The sequence below is a fragment of the Dunckerocampus dactyliophorus genome, chromosome 7, assembly GCF_027744805.1.
Source record: "Dunckerocampus dactyliophorus isolate RoL2022-P2 chromosome 7, RoL_Ddac_1.1, whole genome shotgun sequence".
NCBI classification, from domain to species: domain Eukaryota; kingdom Metazoa; phylum Chordata; class Actinopteri; order Syngnathiformes; family Syngnathidae; genus Dunckerocampus; species Dunckerocampus dactyliophorus.
Genome location: NC_072825.1, coordinates 4073082 through 4095787, shown reverse-complemented (window position 1 = coordinate 4095787; position 22706 = coordinate 4073082). Strand labels below are relative to the sequence as shown.

General features: G+C 42.4%; 2 protein-coding genes, 1 long non-coding RNA gene and 2 other non-coding genes across 8 annotated transcripts in view; 4 read left to right on the top strand and 1 right to left on the bottom strand.

The window, feature by feature from the left end:
- Window positions 1-341: 341 nt before the first annotated feature.
- nt5c3a (5'-nucleotidase, cytosolic IIIA) lies at window positions 342-13642 on the top strand. 3 transcript variants are annotated; one of them, XM_054781543.1, is made up of 8 exons: window positions 342-545; window positions 8183-8281; window positions 9097-9166; window positions 9248-9380; window positions 10868-10957; window positions 11953-12115; window positions 12204-12404; window positions 12482-13642. In XM_054781543.1, the coding sequence occupies exons 1-8, from the start codon at window positions 408-410 to the stop codon at window positions 12581-12583; spliced, it is 996 nt and encodes a 331-aa protein (XP_054637518.1). In that variant the 5' UTR covers window positions 342-407; the 3' UTR covers window positions 12584-13642. The 3 variants fall into 3 exon arrangements, with proteins under 3 accessions (XP_054637518.1, XP_054637519.1, XP_054637517.1); XM_054781544.1 differs by lacking the exon at window positions 342-545 and adding an exon at window positions 7515-7579; XM_054781542.1 differs by lacking the exon at window positions 342-545 and adding an exon at window positions 7682-7826.
- LOC129184966 (uncharacterized) lies at window positions 897-8423 on the bottom strand. Its single transcript, XR_008572016.1, has 3 exons — window positions 8030-8423; window positions 3810-3919; window positions 897-3726 (listed from the first exon to the last, which is right to left on the bottom strand). It is a non-coding gene; the product is annotated as an uncharacterized LOC129184966 (long non-coding RNA).
- Window positions 13643-13934: 292 nt separating the features above from the next.
- Window positions 13935-14006, top strand: trnap-agg (transfer RNA proline (anticodon AGG)). Its single transcript has one exon. It is a non-coding gene; the product is annotated as a tRNA-Pro (tRNA).
- A 541-nt stretch (window positions 14007-14547) lies between these two features.
- bbs9 (Bardet-Biedl syndrome 9) overlaps window positions 14548-22706 on the top strand; it is a 118590-nt gene continuing 110431 nt past the window's right edge. For both annotated transcript variants that reach the window (XM_054781019.1, XM_054781018.1), the window contains exons 1-5: window positions 14548-14707; window positions 16060-16178; window positions 16295-16451; window positions 20521-20585; window positions 20693-20806. In XM_054781019.1, the coding sequence (XP_054636994.1) occupies window positions 16067-16178; window positions 16295-16451; window positions 20521-20585; window positions 20693-20806 (448 nt within the window). In that variant the 5' untranslated portion in view covers window positions 14548-14707; window positions 16060-16066. The remainder of the gene's footprint in view (window positions 14708-16059; window positions 16179-16294; window positions 16452-20520; window positions 20586-20692; window positions 20807-22706) is intronic.
- trnap-agg (transfer RNA proline (anticodon AGG)) lies at window positions 18290-18361 on the top strand. The gene has a single exon. It is a non-coding gene; the product is annotated as a tRNA-Pro (tRNA).

Below are 22706 nucleotides of genomic sequence, written 5' to 3'. Positions count from 1 at the left end.
TAAACACGTTTTTTGTACTTTGGCTGTGAAATATGTCTCCAAAAATATTTTATCCCCACGAAATCTCACTTCTTATTTATGAATACAACATATACAGTATATCTCTCCCTGGGGTAACATTTCTGTACATTAAAATAAAACATTTACAGCATTTTAAACATTACTGGATAGTTCATGGTCCAATTTATAAGTTTTTAAACTTTTGACCATTGTTAAGTAAGTTAATAACTACGTTTGATTCTACAGTGATGGCGTGACATTCCAAAATCTTTCTCAGAGGGGCTCATCCTGTCAACAAACGATCTTGGGCTGCATGGCAGCGCCATCAGGAAGTACTCTGCCGTCAGTGTCGTCACAAGCGCAGCAGGACGCGACTCCTCTTGGCGGCGGAGCTTCAGCGTGCCGTCATGGACAGGACGGCCGTCGTCAAAGTGGGTGCCGCTGCCAGTGCGAGCGTTTGTGCTCTGTTCGGCGGCGTGGTTCTGGCCCAGTACATCGTCGCCAAAAAGAAGAGAGCGGGCAAGAAAACGAGAATCATTGAAATGGTGAGCGAAGCGACATCGTGCGGCAAGCTAACCGGAGACTGACAGGAAATGTCAGTTTTGCGCCTTCAAAATAAGAGCATGCTTTTTGGCAGCTGTGCTAGACAGACGACGCTGTCCACATTACGTTTGTCACAATCAATGTCGATTGGTTTTAATGGTTCTGAACGTAAAAAGGCAAAAATTACGCTGTTGATTGACGCTACGTGATTGTTACTAATCTGCGCTGTCCGTTTATTTTGAAGCCCGTTGCTGTGTCGTTTCCTCGACAACAGCCGTTTTGCTCTACGCATGCGCAGATGTCCCACAACAACAGCAGCAGCAGCTGTTTAGAGGTCACCAGCTAGCCTTTGGTTATAACAAATCGCAGCAGGAGACATTTTGACAGCCCACCGGAAGTTGCTTACTGCTGCTGTTCAGCTCTGTTCCCTCTCCCTGTCCAATAAATAGCATCAGCAACATTCACAGGTCACAACATTAGGTACACCAAGAGCTGCATCAAAATCTGCAAAGAGAGATCAGCTTTTAGATGTCAAAGTGACCATATGCAATGTTTGTAAGGAGTTCCAATGCAATTTCATTATTCGTGTATGTTTCAATTAAACTTAGCTGCTGGCAGCATGATTCATGTCAAAGGTATGTGGCTCCACCCTAACACGTATAAAGCACATGTTTGCAGCCTTTACCCATAAAGACACATACACATTCCTGTCGTCTTTTATTTTAGAGCAGATTCCCTCTCGCTGGCCTCCGCACTGGCATGTTTTTGAACAAAAGCATGTGCACAACAAAAGTGTGGCCTCAAGCATACTTCCTGTCCTGACCCTTTTAGAGTCTGGAAACCATGTGTTTTCTTAAGCATCTATACAAGGCATAAAACAACAACACATTCCTTAATTGTCTTGTCTTGTCTTGTTACTGATGGATGGTTTCTCGTCCGAAACTTATTAGATACAAGCTATTTTTTTCATGCATCACGTTTAATGAGTGTCTGTCCTGAAGCTGATGTATTGTGAGTACAACCACATGGCTTGCATGTGGTTGTACTCTAATTTGCAGATGCTAATTTGCAGGGGTTTTAAACAATGTTTTTGTTAGGACACATAACAGCTCCGTTCACAGTGTAAGTATTGTCATAACGCCTCACAAGTAGACGACATCAGGACACAAATACGTTCAAGGTCACAGAAGTAGAAACTATATAAACACTTTGAGCTCGTTTCCACAAATAAATAACAAGTACGCTTCACACCAGCAGGTGGCGCTCGTTGCTCATAGTGCCTCAAGATAAGGCCACAGCCTTCAGTGCGTTGTTGCAAGGTCAGCAGGTTGATGTTTATTCGAAGGAGAAGTTCTACAGTGTGTTTTGTGTGACAGTAAACAATATATTCATTCACCATTTTGTCTGTCCGGCAAGCTTACAGAAGCTTAAACACTCGATAAACTTCCCGCAGTGGCCATGCTTCTTTATCAGCAACAACAGATGGCTGTCACCATGGCAACTAGAGCAGCTTCCCTTGCAAGGTCATGGTGTAACGTTCAGGGTCTTTACGCTGTAGATTTGCCGTAAGACAGGCCATGCACATAGGGGCGTTAACTTTCACTTCAACACAAACGTAACTTCAACTTTCTAGAGGGGAGGGGCCACTGCTACATACAGTAGAGTGTGTACTCTCATTCCGGGCTCTTCTTTGATCTCCCTCGTTGATGCTGGAGTCCAGCACTGTAACCAAATATACTGCTCTTATTTTTTTTATACAAATTGAAAACCTTTCAAATTGTGTGAGTGTGGACTACTTCACCGATAGGTACTCGGTCCTAAAAAAAACAGGAACAAAAGGCTACAGCAGGGATGCTCAAAGTGCGGCCTGCAGCAGGTTTCTTATTGGCCTGCCTCACATTCTAAAAATGTAATTTAACAAGAAAACTACAAAAAAAAACAGTAAAAATGGAAGTAGCAATAATTTTACAAGAATAAAGTCTAAATATTAAGAGAAAAAAAGGTGTAATTTTGCAAAAACAACATTATAAACATTTTATTAGCATAAAGTTAAAATATTAAAGGAAAACTAATTATTTTAAAAGTCTACTATTATGAAAAACTACGACGGAGCTTTAGGGCCACACATTGGGGAAAAAAAACATGAGATTTTCAGAATAAAGTAATAAATTTATGAGAAAGCCGTAATATTACCTTTGCCCAAGGCCAAAGGTCACATAAGTCCCCCCTTTTCGTAGCTGTCTCAGGCAATGCCTGTTACGACGCAGTATTAAAATAAATAATAAAATAATATTTTAAAAATTATTGTAAATTTACGAGAAAAAATGTCATAACTTTATGAGAAAAAAGTCGTAATATAACCTTCGCCCAAGGCCAAAGGTCACATAAGTCCCCCCCTTTAGCTGTCTCAGGCAATGCCTGTAACATAAAGTCAGGAGTTTTTTCTTGTAAATTTACAACTTTACTGTCACCCCTGGGGTAGAGAGAAGGAATAGCCTTTACAAAGGCCTCTACACCGACATATTGCATGCGGAGATTAGCAAGCAGCGGCCTGCATCTGTCAGACGTGTCGTTTGAAGGTCACTGACGTCGTCAAGCCACACAAAGGCGCATCGCCGTTGTCCATCAAAGCTCGGTCAATATGGCGGCGCTTTTTGCTCGCTATCATGTTACACTGTTAGACTTTGTGCAGGCTCAAAAAAAGTTTACAATGCTCAGCGTTAGTAATCTCGTATTGGCTGATGACGTCTGCTCAGGTGTATGTGGGTCAGGTGTGACCTTAAGGAGAGCGTGTGATTGGCACATAATGATCCAGTTAGCATGATGATGTCGCTGATGATGCTTACTGTATCTCGAAGCTATATGTTCAGATAAGCAGCGATTAAACCAGCCGTGATGTTCATGTGTATTATACTATGTTCAACCCTAAAGTTGACTACCTAAGCAGCGTGTGTTGTAAACAGCTGTTGTGGAACAGCCAAGCGGCGTCGTCAGCGCTAAACACAAACAGGCTGATGCAATATAGGACATGGTAGCGTTATTACAGCGTAACGTGAGAGCGTTGACCTACTTATTCACAGTCGGGACATGTTAAACATTCGACAAGAGGCCTTGGAAGTGCTCTTCTCTGGTTACACTGGCATACCACGCACGCCACGCATGTCTCCCTCGGCGTAACTTGACCTGGAAGCAACACGCGGCGATTAAGACGCGGCTTTGCAACTTTTAACGTAAATGTATTTGATCCAAAAGTCAAAATACTGTACCTCCATTGGTGCACTTGCATGCTTCCACATAGTCTTTTGGGTGCATGAGCGCGTTCAGTGGTACCATGGTGCCTCGGTTTTTGTATTTGTTTGAAAAGGCTCGACGGGAACTGAAACGTACAAAAAACGAGGCAATTTTTCCTATGGGGAATGTCAATCCAATGAATTTGTTCCAGACATGCAAAAATATTAACAATAAATACATTTTAAAAGAGAATAATTAGAGTTTAACATGCAGAAAAGAAATAGGATGGAACTTATTGTTGATGCGCTGTCAAAATTCACATACTCAGGAACTGAGTATGCAGTGCACACAGTATACTCACTGAAGTATACTTACAGAAGTATTCCATTTGAGACCCAGGGAGGATGTCCACCGTGCTAACCAGCAGAGGAGCGTGTCCTGATGTGACCTCCAAACCCACCTACTTGAGGTCGCTTCTTGTAATGACGTAGAACAAGGCTTTTCTGAGCCCACTCTCACGTTTAAAGTCAGACAGCGAAGATGATTTTGAACACAATCAACATTTGTGTTCGCATCAAAGCATAACATCAGGGCTCCAGACTAGCTTGTTTCACAGTGGCCCCTAACTTGCAATTTTGGGAGCGCAAGCAATAAATTTAGGAAATCGACTTGTAAAGTCAACTTTCACATTTCCTCTCATTTTCATTCTATCACTGATAAATACTATTAACTCCAAAACCGCCCTCTTTTCAGCCCGCTTTCTTCTTCGTTGGTGTTTGTTTCCTCTTCTTCCTCTTCAGGAGTTAATGTCGGTGGGCAAGCTACCTCATTTGCGTGTTACCGTCAACTACTGGAAGTTTGTCAGCAACAAAAAAGATTCAATAATGAAATAAAATGAGCAAATGAACTGGGTTGCCAAGTTCTGCAAAAATAAATAAGGGACACCTTGTTGGCACGGCCAACCAACCCGCTTTGCCCTTAAATGTGTAAAACAAATTTTGTCGTATTTGACACAAGCCTGATTTCAATTTGATGCCTGTTTACTAACACATTAGGGAAATTAACTGTTCAATAATTCAATACTTGTTGAAAACAATGAACAGACTAAAATAAGGATTTAAATATATTTCTGGCAGGTATAAATTGAGTGTCAAGGTTTTGTTTTTTTTAACTTGAAAACAATGTTAAGTAATATATTGTATGAGTGGATGTACTGTATATGCTATATAGATGATTATTTACTCACGCATTGACCACAATTAGTTTGAAAACAGTTGAAAATATCATAAAAATGTTCACTGCGCCTTATTTTGATAAACATGCTCCGGAATCGCCTGTCTGCCGTGTCGGCACTTGCGTATTTGTGACCGGGTAGAAGCACGCGTGATGTGTTCATGTTCACTTTGTTCCTTGTTACCTGTTGAGAAATAGTGTGTGTGGTCAAATGACGACAGCTTGTCACGGGCTAAGACAGCGTGTGTGATCGCTCTCGTTTCAATCTCATTTGACTTTGTGGCGTCTTTGTTGACACATTTTGCCTTGAAACGAGAGCGATCACGCACGAGGGCATCGATAGGCTGTCGTCAATTGACTCCGCATTTTCTATTTTTCACTCTCACGGGTGTAAGGGACGTACTTTACGCCCCCACCTGCGAGAGCAGCTGAAAAATGTACTTGCGATGTCTCATATTTTAGTCACAAAATACAACTGTTAGTTAAACAGTTAAAATGGTTACTTTTTATTTCATAAATAAAAACATCTTCGCTACTAGAGTGCAGAAAATAACAGATTCAGTGGTGGTTTCCTTTTGGGGAGCAATCTTTATTAGCACTTTCTGTATTCCTTTTGGCTTAGTGCATACAGCAAATAGATTTGCCGTTTACCCTTGCCCATAAACACATTATAACGGGACCGTCTGCGAAGGCAGCTTGTCGTTCCAACTCCGTACAATAGATGGCTTGGTAACGCTGCTTCTTAACACACCTCATGCGCACCTGGTTTGCCAGAGAATAAGATGATGTAGCGGAAGGGATCAGTGTTGTCATCTTAGCAACTTTGTCGCTATATTTAGCGAGTATTCAGCCTCCTCAAGATTCTGTTTTCCAAAAAAGAAACTAGCGACTTTTTCAGGCCTGATTGGACACACTTGGAGAGTTAACATGAAAGCGCGCATCGCTCTTCTCAACGAGCAGCCAGCACTGGTGCGTCCCCACAAACCGAGGCAACATTTTGGTGTAAATGTTCGACGTAATCATGTTTTCATTAGACATCCTTATTAAACCGCTAACACACAGAAAAACACGGGAGTGATCGCAATCAAGTTTGCACAAGACCGGTTAAACGACTCGTGCTTTAAAATGAGAACCTGCTCAACCTGACGTCTGTGTGAATGTATGCTTGTGTGTAAAGTGTTCCCTCGTTCATCGCGGGGGATAGGTTCCCATAATAGCCCGCAATAAGCGAACTCCGCGAAGTAGCCAACTTCATTTGTTTACAATTATATATGTTTTAAGTCTGTAAAACCCCTCACCATACGCTTTATACACTTTTCTCAGACAGGCATTAACATTTCCTCACATTTCTCTCTTTTTTTAACACTCTCAAAGTTCATATTTTTTTTTAATTTTAATGATCAGTCTACTAGGTTGGACATCAGAAATTATTAAGCGACTCAGGCGTATCCACTCCTCTGACCGTGCCTCGTCCTGGTGCTGTTCGGCTGTGGCGTTTTTGTATCCTTGTTAAAACCTATTGCTCCAGCTTCTTCTTCTATTGTTTATTAGCGGTTAGCAAGCAGCTCACGCGGTTAGCTAGTTTGCTAACGACTGTGGACCACAACAGGAGATTGATTGACAACGGTCTACAGTCAATCAGGACGCAGAACACAACGGGCGGGCGGGTTCTCCCATAGCCAATAAGAACTGTTGTGGCTCTATATTTAGCCGGCTATTGTCTATTGTGGGTTCCTAATATGCTTACACAGGCACATGCTGAGACAGGTGGAGCTGCACATGTCTTCAACATGAGTATGCAACACCCTCTGCTGGTAGCAGTAGTAAATACAATAACAGACACATCCAACAGAGCACCGGTAGATCGCTCTCATACACCACAAGGACACAGAACACAATGCACATTCATACGCTGTTAAAAAAATATGCAAAATTGCACTTACAAAAAATCTGCGAAAAATGAACCGCGATGTCGCGAGGGAACACCGTATGTCCTGTATGTGTGTGTGCACACTCATGTAACGTATGTACGGTATGTGTTTACATTGTGTGTGTAGCAGCAGCCCGGTTCACACTGGCTGTGCTACATCAGTTTCTCCTCGTGATGAACTTAATGCATCAGCAGAATGTGTGTGTGTTTGCGCCACATTATAATGACACTAAACACTTTGAACCTTGACCCCCGCTGACCTGTCATGCCTGTGCAAGTCATTCATCACACGGTGTGTGTGTGTGTGTGTGTGTTTGAAATGTGTGTTCAGCAGAAGCAGTGATGTCCACTCCTCTCACTCTTTTTTTTTAAGGCTTTTTTTAAAAGGTTGAAAGGTCACGTGATAACAAGAGTAGACTACAGATGTCACTTTTCCGCCCAACAACCAGCTGTTCTATTTATACTGAACTATGTACGCGTGTTTGTGTGTGTTGACACAAATCAGCCGAAAGTGTCAAGCCTGTTCCCCTCCGGCGGGGGAGGAGTCTCAGGCCACGCCCCTCCCATTGCCGTTATATAAATGTGCTTTTGCCACACATTCTTTTCTTCAGTCTTGTTTTTTTTTGAGACAACACAGCTGAGGTAAGTGTGTGTGTGTGTGTGTGTGTGTGTTATAATGTGAGCCTGTGTGTGCATGAAGAATAAGGGTCTCTGTAAGTAAAGTCAACCATTAACATAAATGACCTGGAAGCATTACGTGAAGTATTTAGGAGATTTATTTATTTGTGCAGAAACTGAAGGAAATGAAACGCTTGAAGCTGATTGCATAACACTGGGGGGGTGCCTGAGGAGGAGTACTTTCAAGAGGGTCTTTCTCAACTCTGTGTGTGTACGTGTGTCTCTCTATTTCTTCCTTGCTGTTGAGCCATCATAACTGCTCATCTCATTGTTGGCTATCATAGAAGCACCCTGTATAGGTCCAGGGGGCGTTGATGAGCTACTAAAAAGCTTCATTAGCAGTTCATTCATGAGTGCGGTTTAGAGTCCATGAAATGTACTTAAAGTCAAATCGGTACATGTCCTCATACATACCTCTTCATCATGCTCCTCATCTTCTTCTTCACATGAATGTGAAGCTGAAACATGTTCACACACAACCAGTCCGGGTGCAAACATGTGTAGCTTTGGCGTCTTGTTTTGTTCTTTGCCTTGACAAATAAAAAAGTGTCAATCTTCCTCCTGCAGATGCCCCAGTTTGAGAAGAAGACGGTTCACATGAGAGACCCCGAGAGGGTGGAGCAGATCATCTGTGGCCTCATCAAGGGAGGAGCCTCCAAACTTCAGGTACGTCCAATGCTGCCGCCCAGTGGTCATGAGGTGTAAGTCCACGAGCCGTGTACCCTTCATCGACTTGTGTCAATAACAGGGAAACCGGTCTTCAGTGTCCTAAATCTTCTAAATGTGCGTTCATTTTGAAGGAGTCACTCACGTGAGTAGAATGCCATTGTACTGTATTTTGTCATTTAATATACGTTTTACGCCACAACACGTGTTTACACTACAGCCAATTAGACGATGAATTTACGATTCGTTAGGTTATGATAGACGTGAACTTGTTGAAAATGTACTTAAAGTAGATAACGCTATACATTAGTTCGTAATCTGCACCGAGTTGTGTGAGTGAGCAACGATGAAAGTGTATGGATTTCACCTTGCTATGCACCTAGCTGGTATTAGGTAGATTTTGTACTTCACGTGAATATCATACCCTAATAAAAAGAATATGTCATCTTTGACAAGTGGGAATGTAAAACATGTATATTTAATGAGAAATTACACAAGTATATCTTTGTTTAGTTAAAAGATTGTACTCTCGTGACAGATTCTGTCGAAAGGGATGCACATTTACAACATTTAAAATGTGTTTCCTTGTTACACGCATGCGCAGTAGCGCAACTCGTTGAGGGTGGACTGCTCATCAGGACACAAAGACACAGTCGGAATACATGTAACCCATGTATTTACACATAATTTATGTATTATACACTGTATATGTATGATTATATTAAACCCGTTTCTTCCGGCCTACTTAATGTGTTAGCATTATTAGCTCACCACGTCCACATAAGTAATCATGTATTATTTATTTCATTTTCCAGATCATCACCGACTTTGACATGACGTTAAGCAAGTTTGCAGTCAACGGGAAACGTTGTCCGTCGTGCCACAGTGAGTAACTTCACCACCTCAGCGTGATGTTTGATGACATTTCAAGAAAGTCACACGTGTATGTGTGCGCCTCCCATGCAGACATCATCGACAACTGCAGTCTGGTGTCAGACGACTGTCGAGAGAAGCTGCTGCAGCTCAAGAACAAATACTACCCCATCGAGATCGACCCTCATCTCACCATGGAGGAGAAGTACCCCTTCATGGTAGAATGGTGAGCAGTGTCACTGCGCAATATGTACCCGGAATCAAATCGGTTCAGCTGGGTTCAACGAATGTGCAGAACGGGTCTACATCCAGTCAGCCTATTTTCGGCAGTCACATGTCAATCCGTCAATCTATTTTACGGCAGCAAGCACTGAAAAAATACACACAAAAGCATTGGCTAGGAAGATATGTTTGGATGAATGGTATTTCCACGTTTAAAAAAAAAAAAAAAACTCTAGCTGAATCCTGTAGTTTTAATCCATCATTGCAATGTACTTATGATTGTTTACACTGAAATATAACTGCATTTGATGTGTTCTATTTATTTATGTATGTTACATGTAACTGGATATGACGTTTACGTCTGCGTTACTTACATTACGTATGTTTTACGTAGCTCAGTCTTGGTGGATGTCATAAGATGATAGAAACATCCCCAAGCTAACGAAGTATTTTAACAAGAGCGCTTATAAAATAACCTCCCAACATATTAAATATATGAAGTATGGTCATTGACCATTTCTATACATACATTTAAAAAATAAAAACTACCACAGCAAAATTTCCCAAAGGAGGAAGTGACGTACTCCTTGCGCATGTGCGGGACCGATTGCGTTTCAGGTACGTATTGCGCAGTGACAAGCAGCAAGGAGATTATGCAACAGGAGAGCCGACTCTGCGTCCGCTTCCGTATTATGCCCTGGGTGGGTTTGGCTGCCATTTTAGGGTGCAGAATCCTGAAAATGTGCATTGAAAACATGCCCTTGGCACACTGCGCAGCCATTAATTGCTCAAATCGTCTGTCCAAAAGACCAGATTTGTCATTTTTCAGGTTCCCCAAAAACAAAGAACGGTATGTGTGATTAAAAATGCTGTAGATTTATAACACTGGTTGTTGTAAATAAACCATGTGTTAAGCCTTAGTAACACTGTAAGGGAGAAAAAATACTACTTCTTAAAAAATGTTTCTTATTTATCAATTACAGTTATTGTGGTTTCTTATTTTGTTTGTTGGTGAAGTGTTGGTAACACTGAAAGGAAGGAAAAAAACTAAAGACGGAAAAAGTTTCTTTCATGCTGCTGCTCAGGTTTTTATTGACATCAACATGTAGGTCATACTTCTGCAGTATAATGGGTTTCTACCCATTTATATATGTACATACTGTATATATTCATTGTGTTCACTAAATAACATTCATCCATTTTATCAACGTGTACGCACAGCGTATAACTTTATTTTATACTTAGTTCAGAGCTGGTGAATACATTCTGTTGTTAGCCTAGCCCCGCCCACCTCTCTTGCACCCTGCCATGGCGGACTTTCAGCTCCGTGCCATGCTTCACTCTGTTCCATTAGTTTGCGGTAGAGTCGGCAATCCGGTAGAGTCGGCAATCCTTGGTGAGCAGCTTCTTTGCATACTTGTATCACCTCTGCCTCACAATACTATACACTTCAATGTGTGTGCGTATGTGTGTGTGTGTGTGTACGTGCAGGTATTTCAAGTCACACGCACTTCTGGTGGAGCAGAGGATAGAGAAGGACAAACTCTCACAGGTGGTGCGAGATTCTGACGCTGCACTCAGGTACTCATCAAACTGGCCACTATAAATGCTTTGTTCACCACTTAATATTGTAGGATTTTTTATTTATTTAGATATTTTTAATAGGGATGTCTGATAATATCGGCCACCGATTAATACGAGGGAATACAAAACAAAATACAAGTAAATGTACATACTTTCATAAAGCGCCTGGATCTTCTCAGATGGCTAATATCAGAACTTTATTGATCCAACACAGTAGTAATTCACATTACATTAGCTATAGAGCATACACCTTTTAACTAAAATAGATCAAAGCTTTCCAAAAATAACATAAATCAAGGCACAAGAAACACAAATGTATTCTTATATAAAATATGTAATACATTATCTACTCAGAGATTGGTGGAGTAGCTAACAAACAATATACTACAATATACTACAAAAAAAGAGGATTTTACACAGGTTTTTCGAAAGTAAGGATCAGCTGTTCCTACGGTGTTGCATTTGGAGCACACTAGTCCAGAGTCTTCACTAACTCCATGCAGATGGCGCTCCATGGATTCCTGACACTGCATCTTGTCCATTTTTCACCATTTCATTGGCTATTCAACATATCAGTCATCCTTAAGATTGGATTGAATTGGACTGAGCTACATAGGTTAGAAGAGGGGTTGGAACGTTTTTACAAACAGAAGGTGATTGGCTATTGTGCAACAGCAAACAGAGTAAACCACCAATCTAACATTGGTGTTTGCAGAGCCTGCGGTTATAATTGTATCCTGAAATGATGTATATCAGTCCAGTTTCTTAACAGACTAAGCTTTGCAATGACGTATGACACGCCAAGTAAAACCCTGGGGTCCGCATGAAAACTGTAGACAGTGGACAGTCGGAACAGCAAGAGGTTAACTGGACAGGCAATGTTTTAAGTGTCATACACTTGTCAAAAGAAGTTATCCACTCACAGCCACCATACTCTGCTCTTGAGTCCCGTGGACGCGCGCAACCTGACCTTGTGTCCCGCCTGCTTCCAGGGAAGGCTTTGAACAGTTCTTTGACCGCCTGCACCAGCACAACGTCCCCGTCTTCATCTTCTCCGCCGGCCTGGGCGACGTCCTGGAGGAGATCATCCGTCAGGCGGGAGTCTACCACCCCAACATCAAGGTGGTGTCCAACTTCATGGACTTTGATGATAATGTGAGTTCTCCTTCCTGCTGCAATTATGGTCTAAAAACATGTTTGCTACTGGAGGGAAATGAAGAAATGGAGCTTGTCGTCATCACAGGGTGTGCTGCGGGGCTTCAAAGGCGAACTCATCCACGTGTACAACAAACACGACGGTGCCCTGCGGAACTCCGAGTACTTCAAGCAGCTGAGGGACAACTGCAACATCATCCTAATGGGCGACTCACTGGGTGACCTCAGCATGGCCGATGGAGTGCCCAATGTGGAGAACATCCTCAAGGTCGGCTTTCTCAACGACAAGGTAAGCAACCAATCAGAAAGTGTAGCCGGTTATTGATCACCTATGAGCTGACAGTGTGTGACTACGTCACTCGGCAGGTGGAGGAGCGGCTGGACAAATATTTGGACTCTTATGACATCGTCCTAGTGAAGGACGAGACTCTGGAAGTGCCCAACGCCATCCTCCAGAAGGTTCTATAACTTCCTCTTCTTTCCAGCCACCACCGCCCCAAACACTGTCCACTACTAACACCTTCGTACATGTCATGAATGAACAATTTTAAACGTACACCCAGCAGCAGACTCTTTCTGTAGTTTGGGTCTCACTTGACCTGCTTGTAGTTTCCGTGGCCACACTCACTCTCTATCTTCATCATGTTGCACACCAGTGTCTCTGAGTCCCCTGGATGTATTTGCCATTATGGTGGTCTTTAGTACCACAAGGCACGTACCTGCAGGTGGCGCTGCCGTGGCTCCGGACCAGAAAACAGGAATCAGCGTGTGTTCAGCAGACATCTATTTGAACTTTGCAAAGGCGATGCAAAAGGACCTTTTAAAAACAATGAAATTCTACTTAAATATGAATGAAAGTGTGTTGCAGGAATTCAGCAAGCTTCGTTTTTAATTATATTTGAGATGATGAAAGTCTGATTTGAGGTGATGCACTTTAAGTTAGATGTGAATATGAGAGTTAGCCATTAAAATTAGTGGATGTACGCTCATGTTTTAGTGGATGTATGAAAAAAAAGCCATGTTTACTTGTAGCTAAAGCCCACTCTGCTTATTTGATTTGTTAACACTCGGAAGAAGAAGAAGCACTTTATTCTACAGCTCAAACATTCATTTTTTAGCTTGTTGGTGACTCATAAATGTGTTTTTATGAGTTAGGGCAGAAGTCAATGCTATACTGAAAAAAACCAAAGTTAATGTGAGACCTTCTTTCTCTTGTAAAGTGAAATGTTTTAGTGATACAGTTTTCAGATATCAACATGGTTATCATTCTTGTGTTTCACATGTGCTGCTATCACCTGCATGTTGCCTTTTCTCAACTTGATGTGGAAGGAAAGACGGAGAGGAGGAGGAGGAGGATGTGTTTGAAACGGAATAATATCTTTCAATATCTGTGAACCTCATGTGGAAATATTTCCAAACGTAGATTAATGTGTTGTATTTTTATAAACAGATGAAATTTCTTTTTTTCCTGCGATGGTGTGATTTGAAAATGAAATTAAAACATGTGAGGCCACAAAGTGCATCAAACTGCATCAGATCTTTTTTCATTTGTCAGAGTTGACTGGCACGGTCCTTCACGTAAAACTCCACTCTCAGTAAAAAAAATCTGTAACATGTAATTTGTTTCACTTTCGCTCTGTAGTGTATTTCAACCGTTACATTTATTAACAGTCAACATTAAAGCAGTTACAATACAGTAAATGGTCTGTAGGAGGCGGTAAAATGCTACAATTTTTACACTCTTCTTCTAATGTCAAACTGTTCAAGCAGTTGGTTGACGTGGCTTGGATTTGAAGAGTAGACTTTCCAGGGATGTCGCGGCTCGTTGGTCTAGGGGTATGATTCTCGCTTAGGGTGCGAGAGGTCCCGGGTTCAAATCCCGGACGAGCCCATGTTTTTTCATTTAGTGCAAACGTCAGAATGGCACTGTAAATAACATTGTTATTCAATTAACTACTCCGTACTTTCAGGTATGAATCAACATTATATAGTGGTGAAGACAAACAACTTGAATGTTGTGCTTTATAGTCTTATGTATTTGCTACTGTTATTCGTGCCAATGTGAAACATCTATTTTCTATGCCGCTTATCCTAACTAGTGTCGCGGGTATGCTGGAGCCTATTCCAGTTGACTTCGGGCGAGATGCGGGCTAGACTCTGGACTCATCGCCCGTCAATCGCAGGGCACTTTTAGACAAACAACCGTTTACACTCAGATTCATACCTATGGACAATTAACCTAACGCACGGGGAGAACTCCAGAATTGCCCAACGGAGAGTCCAACCCAGATCTTCCCAATCTTCTGATTGTGTGGCCAATACGCTAACCACTTGGCCACCGTGTGGACGTACTTAAACAATCAACTACTTACAGTATAGTGGCGTGACTGTGTGGGCCAGGCCATTAAAGAAAACACTCAATTTCCCATCGTGCATCTCTTTCCCGGTCATGCGCACAGGAGCCCGCTTCTCAGTTAAGCGTCAGTGCCATGACAACAGGACGATGGCTTCAAGAAAGCGACAAATGTGATTTTTGCCACAACAACGAGAAACAGACCTCCACAATTCAAAGAGTTGTTTGTGTACTGGAAGGTAAGAACAACATGTAGCCTGCTTGGTGGCAGCCAGGTAACTTACGGAGCTAGCTAATTAGCTCGCTGTGCTTAAGTTAAATCAGTCCGCTGCTCGTTAGCATCGAGCTAACTCACCTGTGACTGCGCCTTGATGTGTGCGTGACTTCATATTCACACTTTACTCATATTAGTGACCATCAGCGCTCTAACACGCGCAATTCACCTCGAAGAGTCACGTCAGGTCACAGCACGTCAGAGTCCAGGTAGTAATCTGTGTTGCTGACTCTTAAGAAACACAATGAGACAACAATAAATACTTGAATACTACTATAAAAAGCTATTTGCATACCACTGTCGACCTGTCAGTCTGATCGGACTGAAAATGTAATAATTCGGCGAGTATCTAAGGAATATTTTTGACATAAACTAACTTCCTACGCTGTTTGGTTGAATGACTGTGGAACAAAACATTTAATCTGCGTATTTTTGTACGTTTAACGCACGTGAACATGGATTACACGTGAACTGAACTAAAAAATGTGCACTTATTTAAGAAGATGTAGCATCCTCTCCGCGGAATGTTTTGTTTTATTTTTTCTGGTGCCTCTTCCTGAGGCCTGCAGACATTGTGTGGATTAGCTGCCTGTTTCACCTGCTCAGCACGAAGGAGCACGAAAAGCTGCTTGCTTTCCCCCCCTCAACCACCTCAGTCTTAGAGCCTGTTGGGGTCACATGACTGGCCTGCTGGTCTTCCATTGGCTGCAGGTGCCAGCACGGCATTGGGAGCCTAAGCACTCTACTGGAAGTGACTAAGTTTCAGTGACTGCTTGTAATCCTCTACTAGACTTTGTGACTGACTTCTTCTTTAGACCACCTGCCAACCGCCCCCCATGACAGAGATTCAAGATTCAAGAGTTTTATTGTCATGTGCATAGTAAAACAGGCAGTTATACTATGCAATGAAATTCTTATTCTGTTCATTCTCCCAAGAAAAGAAATAAAACACAAGAAAGAATAAGAACATAAGAAACATTAATACCAATAAATTAAGCAACAACAACAGAAGAGACATTAATACAGATAAATAATACAAATAAATGAATAAATAAATAAGTAAATAAATTAAAGTGCTATGAATGTGTGAGTGCTTCGTTGAGAAGCCTGATGGCCTGTGGGTAAAAGCTGTTCGCCAGCCTTGTGGTCCTGGACTTCAAACTCCTGTAGCGTTTGCCTGACGGTAGGAGTGTGAATAATGAGTGTTGTGGATGTGTGCTGTTCTTGATGAGGTTGTGTGTTCTGCGTAGGACTCTAGATTTATAAATGTCTTGCAGTGACCCTTTCCTGCTTTTGTCTTCTTTTCTGTCCAATCAGACGGGCCATGTCTCTGTTCAAGGCACGTGACTGGTGGTCGGCAGCTCTTGGCGAGGGGGAGGAGTTTGACCAGGGATGCATCTGTGTGGGAGATGTGGACAACAGCGGCACTGGACATGGTCCGTGTGTCTCTGTGTTTGAACTGGCACCCTTCGTCAGAAAATAAACAAAAACACAGTGAATGTATGTGTCAGCTCCATCACTGGTTTGTTTCCTCTTCCTCCTTCTTCTGCAGACAAGGTGGTGGTGGGCAGCTACATGGGCATGCTGAGGATCTTCTCCCCTCATGCCAGCAAGCCCAGCGAGGGGGGCCAAGGCTCAGCCGAGGCCCAGCTGCTAGAGGTTCATCTTCAGAATGCCATCATCCAGGTGGAATTGGGGAAGTTTGTCTCGTGAGTAGACACTGAGAGCACTCTGTAGACTGTGTTTGTCATGCCTTCAAAAATTCTTGTTTTTTCTAGTTCAATGCAAGATGTTTATTTTCTCAGCATTAGCAATAAAGGCAACCAGGGGTCTCAAACACAGTGAAATAAACGGGGGGGGTCACGAGACAGAACACTTAATACAATCACGGTGCGAACACAAAAATGACAGCACAGCATGTAACAAGTAAATGAACATAAGGCAACTACTACTAGTATAGTGAATAATAACTACGTTAACGCTAAACTCATTATAATTTGCAACTTTTTACAAAATAAATGCCACAAATAATGCATGGAAGCCAGAAGTAAAGGTGCTCTGATTGGGGTTTTATGCTGCCGATTACGATATTGGTCATCCATGAGTGAGATCGTCTGATACCGATATCCGTCACAAAGATTAAGCGTATTAATTTAGGATGAGTGCTATTCGCCGGGGCGTGCGGGTGGGGTGGTGGGTGGTTAAGACAATTCCAAGGACCCCTGACTGCCAGGGACTCCAAAAATCTAGAATTATTAAAAAATAAAAAGGGGGCTTTGAACGTGATTTATTTTTGCCTGACTCACCACATTTGGACTTCTCCTGATCTTTTTTTGTTTTATACAGTACTTAATCTGAGAAGTAAGTCCTCTTCGTTGGACAAGCCTTCTAGACAAGCCTTGGATAGCGGAAGATGACGGACTTTATACGCATGTGTTCTTTCTTCTTCTATAGTTTAGGTGTCACGTGGTTCTGTCTGCGAGTCACAGCGCCACAGGCACGTGTGCCTTAGATCCATTACATCGTTTTCACCCCGTGATACGTTCCCGTCTGGATGCAACTATTTACTAATCCGAAAAAGTGTGCACGCAAATTTTTTTTCAACCCGCCAAAAAAACAAAACAAAAAAAAAACCCAGGAATGTTTCTGTGTGGACAAGACCTACACTGCATACAGGGACTCTACAGGCTGCAGGCTACAATACGAGCCACAGGTGAATTTGTCAACATTGAAACGCATTGTTTGGCGAATGCCGATCACATACCTTTCAACGAACGTATCGGACCATCCCTAGCCAGAGGCACTGCCAGCATACCTTTTTGTAAATAGTTGCTCATTCATAGCGTACGTGTATAGAGTTAAGATACAGTAGTTGCTGTTTAAATCCCGAAATGGTGTATATGTTGTCTACCTGTTGCGTGTTCAAGGGACAGTATGCATCAGGTTCCTCCAGCTGCATTATATCCTGCCTCTTCCTGCTTTGAGTACACCGATGTAAGACACGAATGCCCACTAGTTAGGTTTGGGGTCAACTAATGATAGCAATTTGGCAAAGTTTAGTTACTAGCATTAGCTATCATTGAATGTATTAGCCTACCGTAACCACACTGTTTCTAAATTGTCCGGTGCTTTTCTGAGGCTGCTTTTGTGTATGTGAACACGCTACGGACATGTACGTATATACGAGACAGCAGTGAGTGACAGTCATCGACACCACTCGTTGTATTACAACCAAAGTTTAGTACAAAGTTTAACATTGAATTGTGACAAAAGAGACATTTATCTGTTCAATTTGTTCTTTTAAACCACTATTGGTAATGTACGTTAGCTGGTGGTGGTGTTTTTATGTAAATAAATATATATACATATTTATATATATTTTTTGTTTGGTTTGTGTTACTGCCATCCAATTGTTCCAGTAGTCCGTATTAAATCTGTTGCAATACAGTAAACGGTGTGTAGGTGGCGGTAAATCACACATTTTTCTCAACGTGAGACGGCTCAGCGGTCTACGTGGCAACTGTACTTGTTATGATCTATGACGTGAGGCTCGTTGGTCTAGGGGTATGATTCTCGCTTAGGGTGCGAGAGGTCCCGGGTTCAAATCCCGGACGAGCCCTTCTTTTGCATATTTAATGCAAATGTCACAAAAACTGCCAAATCATCAATCCATCATCCAGGTGCGCACAGGCGAAGTTTGTTTTGTGAGTAGATTCTGAAGGCCACGGTTGTCTTCCCTTCAAACATTCAGGGTATTTTTCTAGTAGAAAGTAAGACGTCTCTTTATTTTAAAGGCTCCCCAATCCAAAATGCGCGAGGAAGGAATGAGTTGTAGATTGTGATAGAGTTTGGCCATCCTTCATAAGCAGCTAACCACAGTTGCAACATAATCTCCCTTTCGATCAAATTAGCATTAGCCTGGTGTCTCTCTCACGAGCGCAGAGTTTGGCTTGGTTGTCCTCGAACAGAAAACAGATTAGACTCTTTACTGGTGTGCTGGCCTCTAAATCTGGGCCACCATCCGGACGGCAGATCCCCTCGACTCGATCAAATAAAGACAAAAATAGTTATCTCAGTTTAATAACCCCACAGTGCTGCTAACATGCTTAACCTAAAATGTCATTTAAACTGTAGATGCAGTTACATTACATTGAGTATTGTAATACAGCTCTCAAGACCCTTTTCTGTTCAGGCATGCTTGGAGGAGTTTGATGTGGAAGAATTAGAATAGGACCAACATTGAATAGACACACTCCAAAATCGTGAAGAAGAAGAGTAGAAGCTCTTTTAGTTGCAAAGACTCCGCTTTTTCTTCACTTTTCCCATATAGTATCCTGTCTTGCACTAAATGAGACATCAAGGCCATGTTACACTGAATGAGGGTGAATAGAGTTTGTTTCCTGAAGGTGGCGCTGCCTGTCTGTAGTCTCCCCATCAAAGTGCAGTCTGGAAAAAAGCTCAAGAGGTCTGCCTCCATCCCACACCATCACGTCGGGAGCGAAATGGTGTTTGGTTAGCTTGCGGTTTCCAGCACAGAATTCCTCCGAGGCCGGCGGGCATTTCGGAGGCGAGCCCGGCTAGAGCCGCACGTTATAAATAATGTTGGGCAGAGCAAGGAGGGCAGCCACTGGAAGGTTTGACTTTCAACGCCGACTAGCACCATTTTCCAAGGATGAAAGAACACTTGTGGGATCCAGTTTCCTCCTTTCTCGTTGTTCCTTTCCCAGCACCAGCGAGCAATGTCAGGAAGCTCCAAACCGCTTCACATGTTCTCACAGCGGAAACATCGACAGATTTCTTGTCTGTGGCTGCAACTGGGACGGTGCTGATGCAAACATCTACATGTCATCAGCAATTAAAAATCAATAGTGATCTACAGTAGCTCTGACATTACCACCTTGATGGTTGAGGGTCAGTTGTGAGGATTGAAATGGATTACAGTCAAAATTTGTTTTTTGTACCCCCTGCTTTTGGTATGATTTGGTTTTCACTGATTATTTTTTGCCAAAATTTAGCCTCGGTTTTTGTACAGTATTGCACGAAACAAACTATTGTATGCCCAAACGAAGCACCCTACACTTAGCTGAGTCACTGTCCGTGTATTTTTCATTGAGTCTGACTACTGAATAACGGGGCCAAAGAAAGTTGGGAGTGCCAGCAAGGAAGGTGAGAAATTGAATTGAATTCCAGCTTGCCAGGATGTACGGGAAGTCCGCATCGACAATAAGTTTCACACATTTGTCATTTATACCTATTTTACATTGTTTTCTGCATTTAAAACTGTAATTATTCTTCATCAAATGTTTTTTTTTTTCATATTTTATGGGTGTGATTGGATTTACATTATTTCCTATGGGAAAAACTGCCTCGGTTTTTGTACGTTTTGGCTTTTGTTATTAATTTGTTCCAACTTTTTCCCATAGTAAAGCATGTAAATCCAATTAATCCCTTCTGGACACCCAAAAATATAAACAAGAAATACATTTTATAGATAATTATAGTTTTGCATACAGAAAACAAAGGTTCATTATGCAAGATCAATAGTGTTATTTATCAATTGAACAATAGAAAAGGTAGAGAGCACTGAATTTAACTCCTCAGGGATGTCAAAACTCAAAATCAATAGAAGAACAGTTGAATAAAATCAATAGAACAATAGGGCAGGTAGAGGTCAGTGACTACTTAGTGGCTTCAAGGATAAAAAATAATCCTGTTCTTGCTCTGAGATCCAACTCTGCACTAAGAATAATAATAGTGATGATGATGTTGTGTTTTCAGGTGTTCGGATCTTCTTCACTTGGCTGTCCTGCACCCCAGGAAGCTGTCAGTCTTCTCTGTTTTAGGTAACCGTTAACTGTCCTCACCGTACCGCTTCCTGTTTGACCTGAGCGGCGTCCATGTTGGTATATGTTGACATGTCGTATGTGTTTATGCGTGTGTGTGTGTTCAGGAACGGCAGGGAACGTGGAGCACGGCGACCAGTACCAGGTCAAACTGGTTTACGAACACAACCTGCAGAGGACCGCCTGCAACATGACCTATGGTGCCTTCGGAGGAGTCACAGGTACTGCACGTGCACACACACACACACACACACAAACTTCAATGATGCTGTCTCATGCTCTCGGCTTGTGGAAAAACCAAGTCGGGGACAGCCCTGGGCTCCAGAATCCAAGAATAACACACACACAACGGGAACCCCCTTTCAAGCAGAGAAAAATGGTCATTCCAAATAAAGGCTGCTTTGTTGAGATGTGTGTGTGTGTGGGTGCGCGCGTGTGTGTGTGTGTGTGTGTGTGTGTGTGTGTGTGAGTGCAGAAACTCCAGACTGTCTGTGGCCTGGCGTGATGGACCCTTCATTCACTCCCTGTTTACATTTTGTGCGTGGGTGTGCGTGTGTGTGTGAGAGAGAGAGAGAGAGACAGCCGGAGATCTAAAATGTGTAGTTATCTTTGTGTAGCACACTCAGGTCCAGGACTCGGGGATGTAATTGTGTCCACCGCTAGAGGGCGCGCCATTCCACTGAATGGCTGTCGTTGGTCTCTCCCGTAAGTAGGTTTGAATGAATGGGATGCTGTTTGCTTTAGGGGACTTCCCCCTCCGCGCCCCCCTCCCCCCGTGAGGTCAAAGGTGAGCTCCGCAGAGCCACTTAGAGGGCCTTTGTCTCGCACAAGGACACTTTTTGCTCGTTCTTTAACTTGACCTTAAAGCCAAACCACATCACAGCGTCCTTCATACACTGCAAGATATTATTAGAGTGCGTTATTAGCTTTTATTCGCATGTAATAAGTCAGCTTATTGCCTTGGACGCAAAACATTCAATAACTACAGCAGAAGGCGGCCTTTAGCTAATAAACCAAAATAGCACATAGAGTGAAGTTTTTAATACTGATACATTATGTGCACTGTAAAGAGACCTCATGTCCAAACAGGAGCCTCTCTTTATTTCCTTTTTTTTTTTTTTTTTTTACATTTTAACACCTTGCCATTTATGTTATGATCTATTTTCGTTATTCATTATAGTTTAAAGGAGCATACACACCTAGTTCTGTTTGTCAGGAGGACCTCTCATAAGAGTGAGTACTTTCTCCTCACGACCTCTTGACTCAAGCCAGAGAGCTGTGTGTGTGCGAGTGACAATAGAGGATTTATAATAGCATATTTATAATAGTTGCCTATTAGTGCTCTAGGTGCTGACTTTAAAAGTTCCACCGCACCCATGTACTGTATATGTGTGTTTTTAACGTTAATGTTGACCTGCATCCTTCACATTGGTGTCTTTGCGCGTCTCAGTAATGCCAGAGTGTGATGCTAATATGCTCATCATCAAATCTGAGACATCCATGTGTACCTTAACTGCTGAGTCAGTGTTTCTCAGTCAAGAGCAAAGTGACTCTAATGACTCTTCAATGGCAAAACACATACACACACGCACACACACTGTCTGTATATATTTAGGGTGTGTCTGCTGTGAACAACCTTGTCCTTCTTTGTGTTAATGGCCACCCTGAAACGTGTTCATCTCTCATAAACACACACGTGTTTACACAGAGGTGGTGTGTATGAGTGTGTGGCTTTTCTCCTCAAATTTGTGCTGATAGATGCTTTGTGTGTGTGTGTGTGTGCGTGTGTGCGTGTGTGCATGTGTGTGTGTTTCTGTAGTGCGCTGTCGGTGGCTGTCTCCCTGACCTCTACTTGACGGCAGTGAGAGTTTTAATAGCGCATTGAGGCCTAATTATAGTCCCCCGGTCACATCGCTGCTTTATGGTGGAGTTGCGTGTGTGCGTGTGTGTGTGTGTGTGTGGGTGTTAATAGAGATATCAGACTGAGCCAGAATGAGAAACACACCTTGCTGCACAACACAACATCGCTGCTGGAAGAGGACAGAAGCAGCATGTTTGATTATGTGTGTTAATGAGGTTATTATTGGTTGTTTATATACTATTAAATAGTGCAGTAAAATC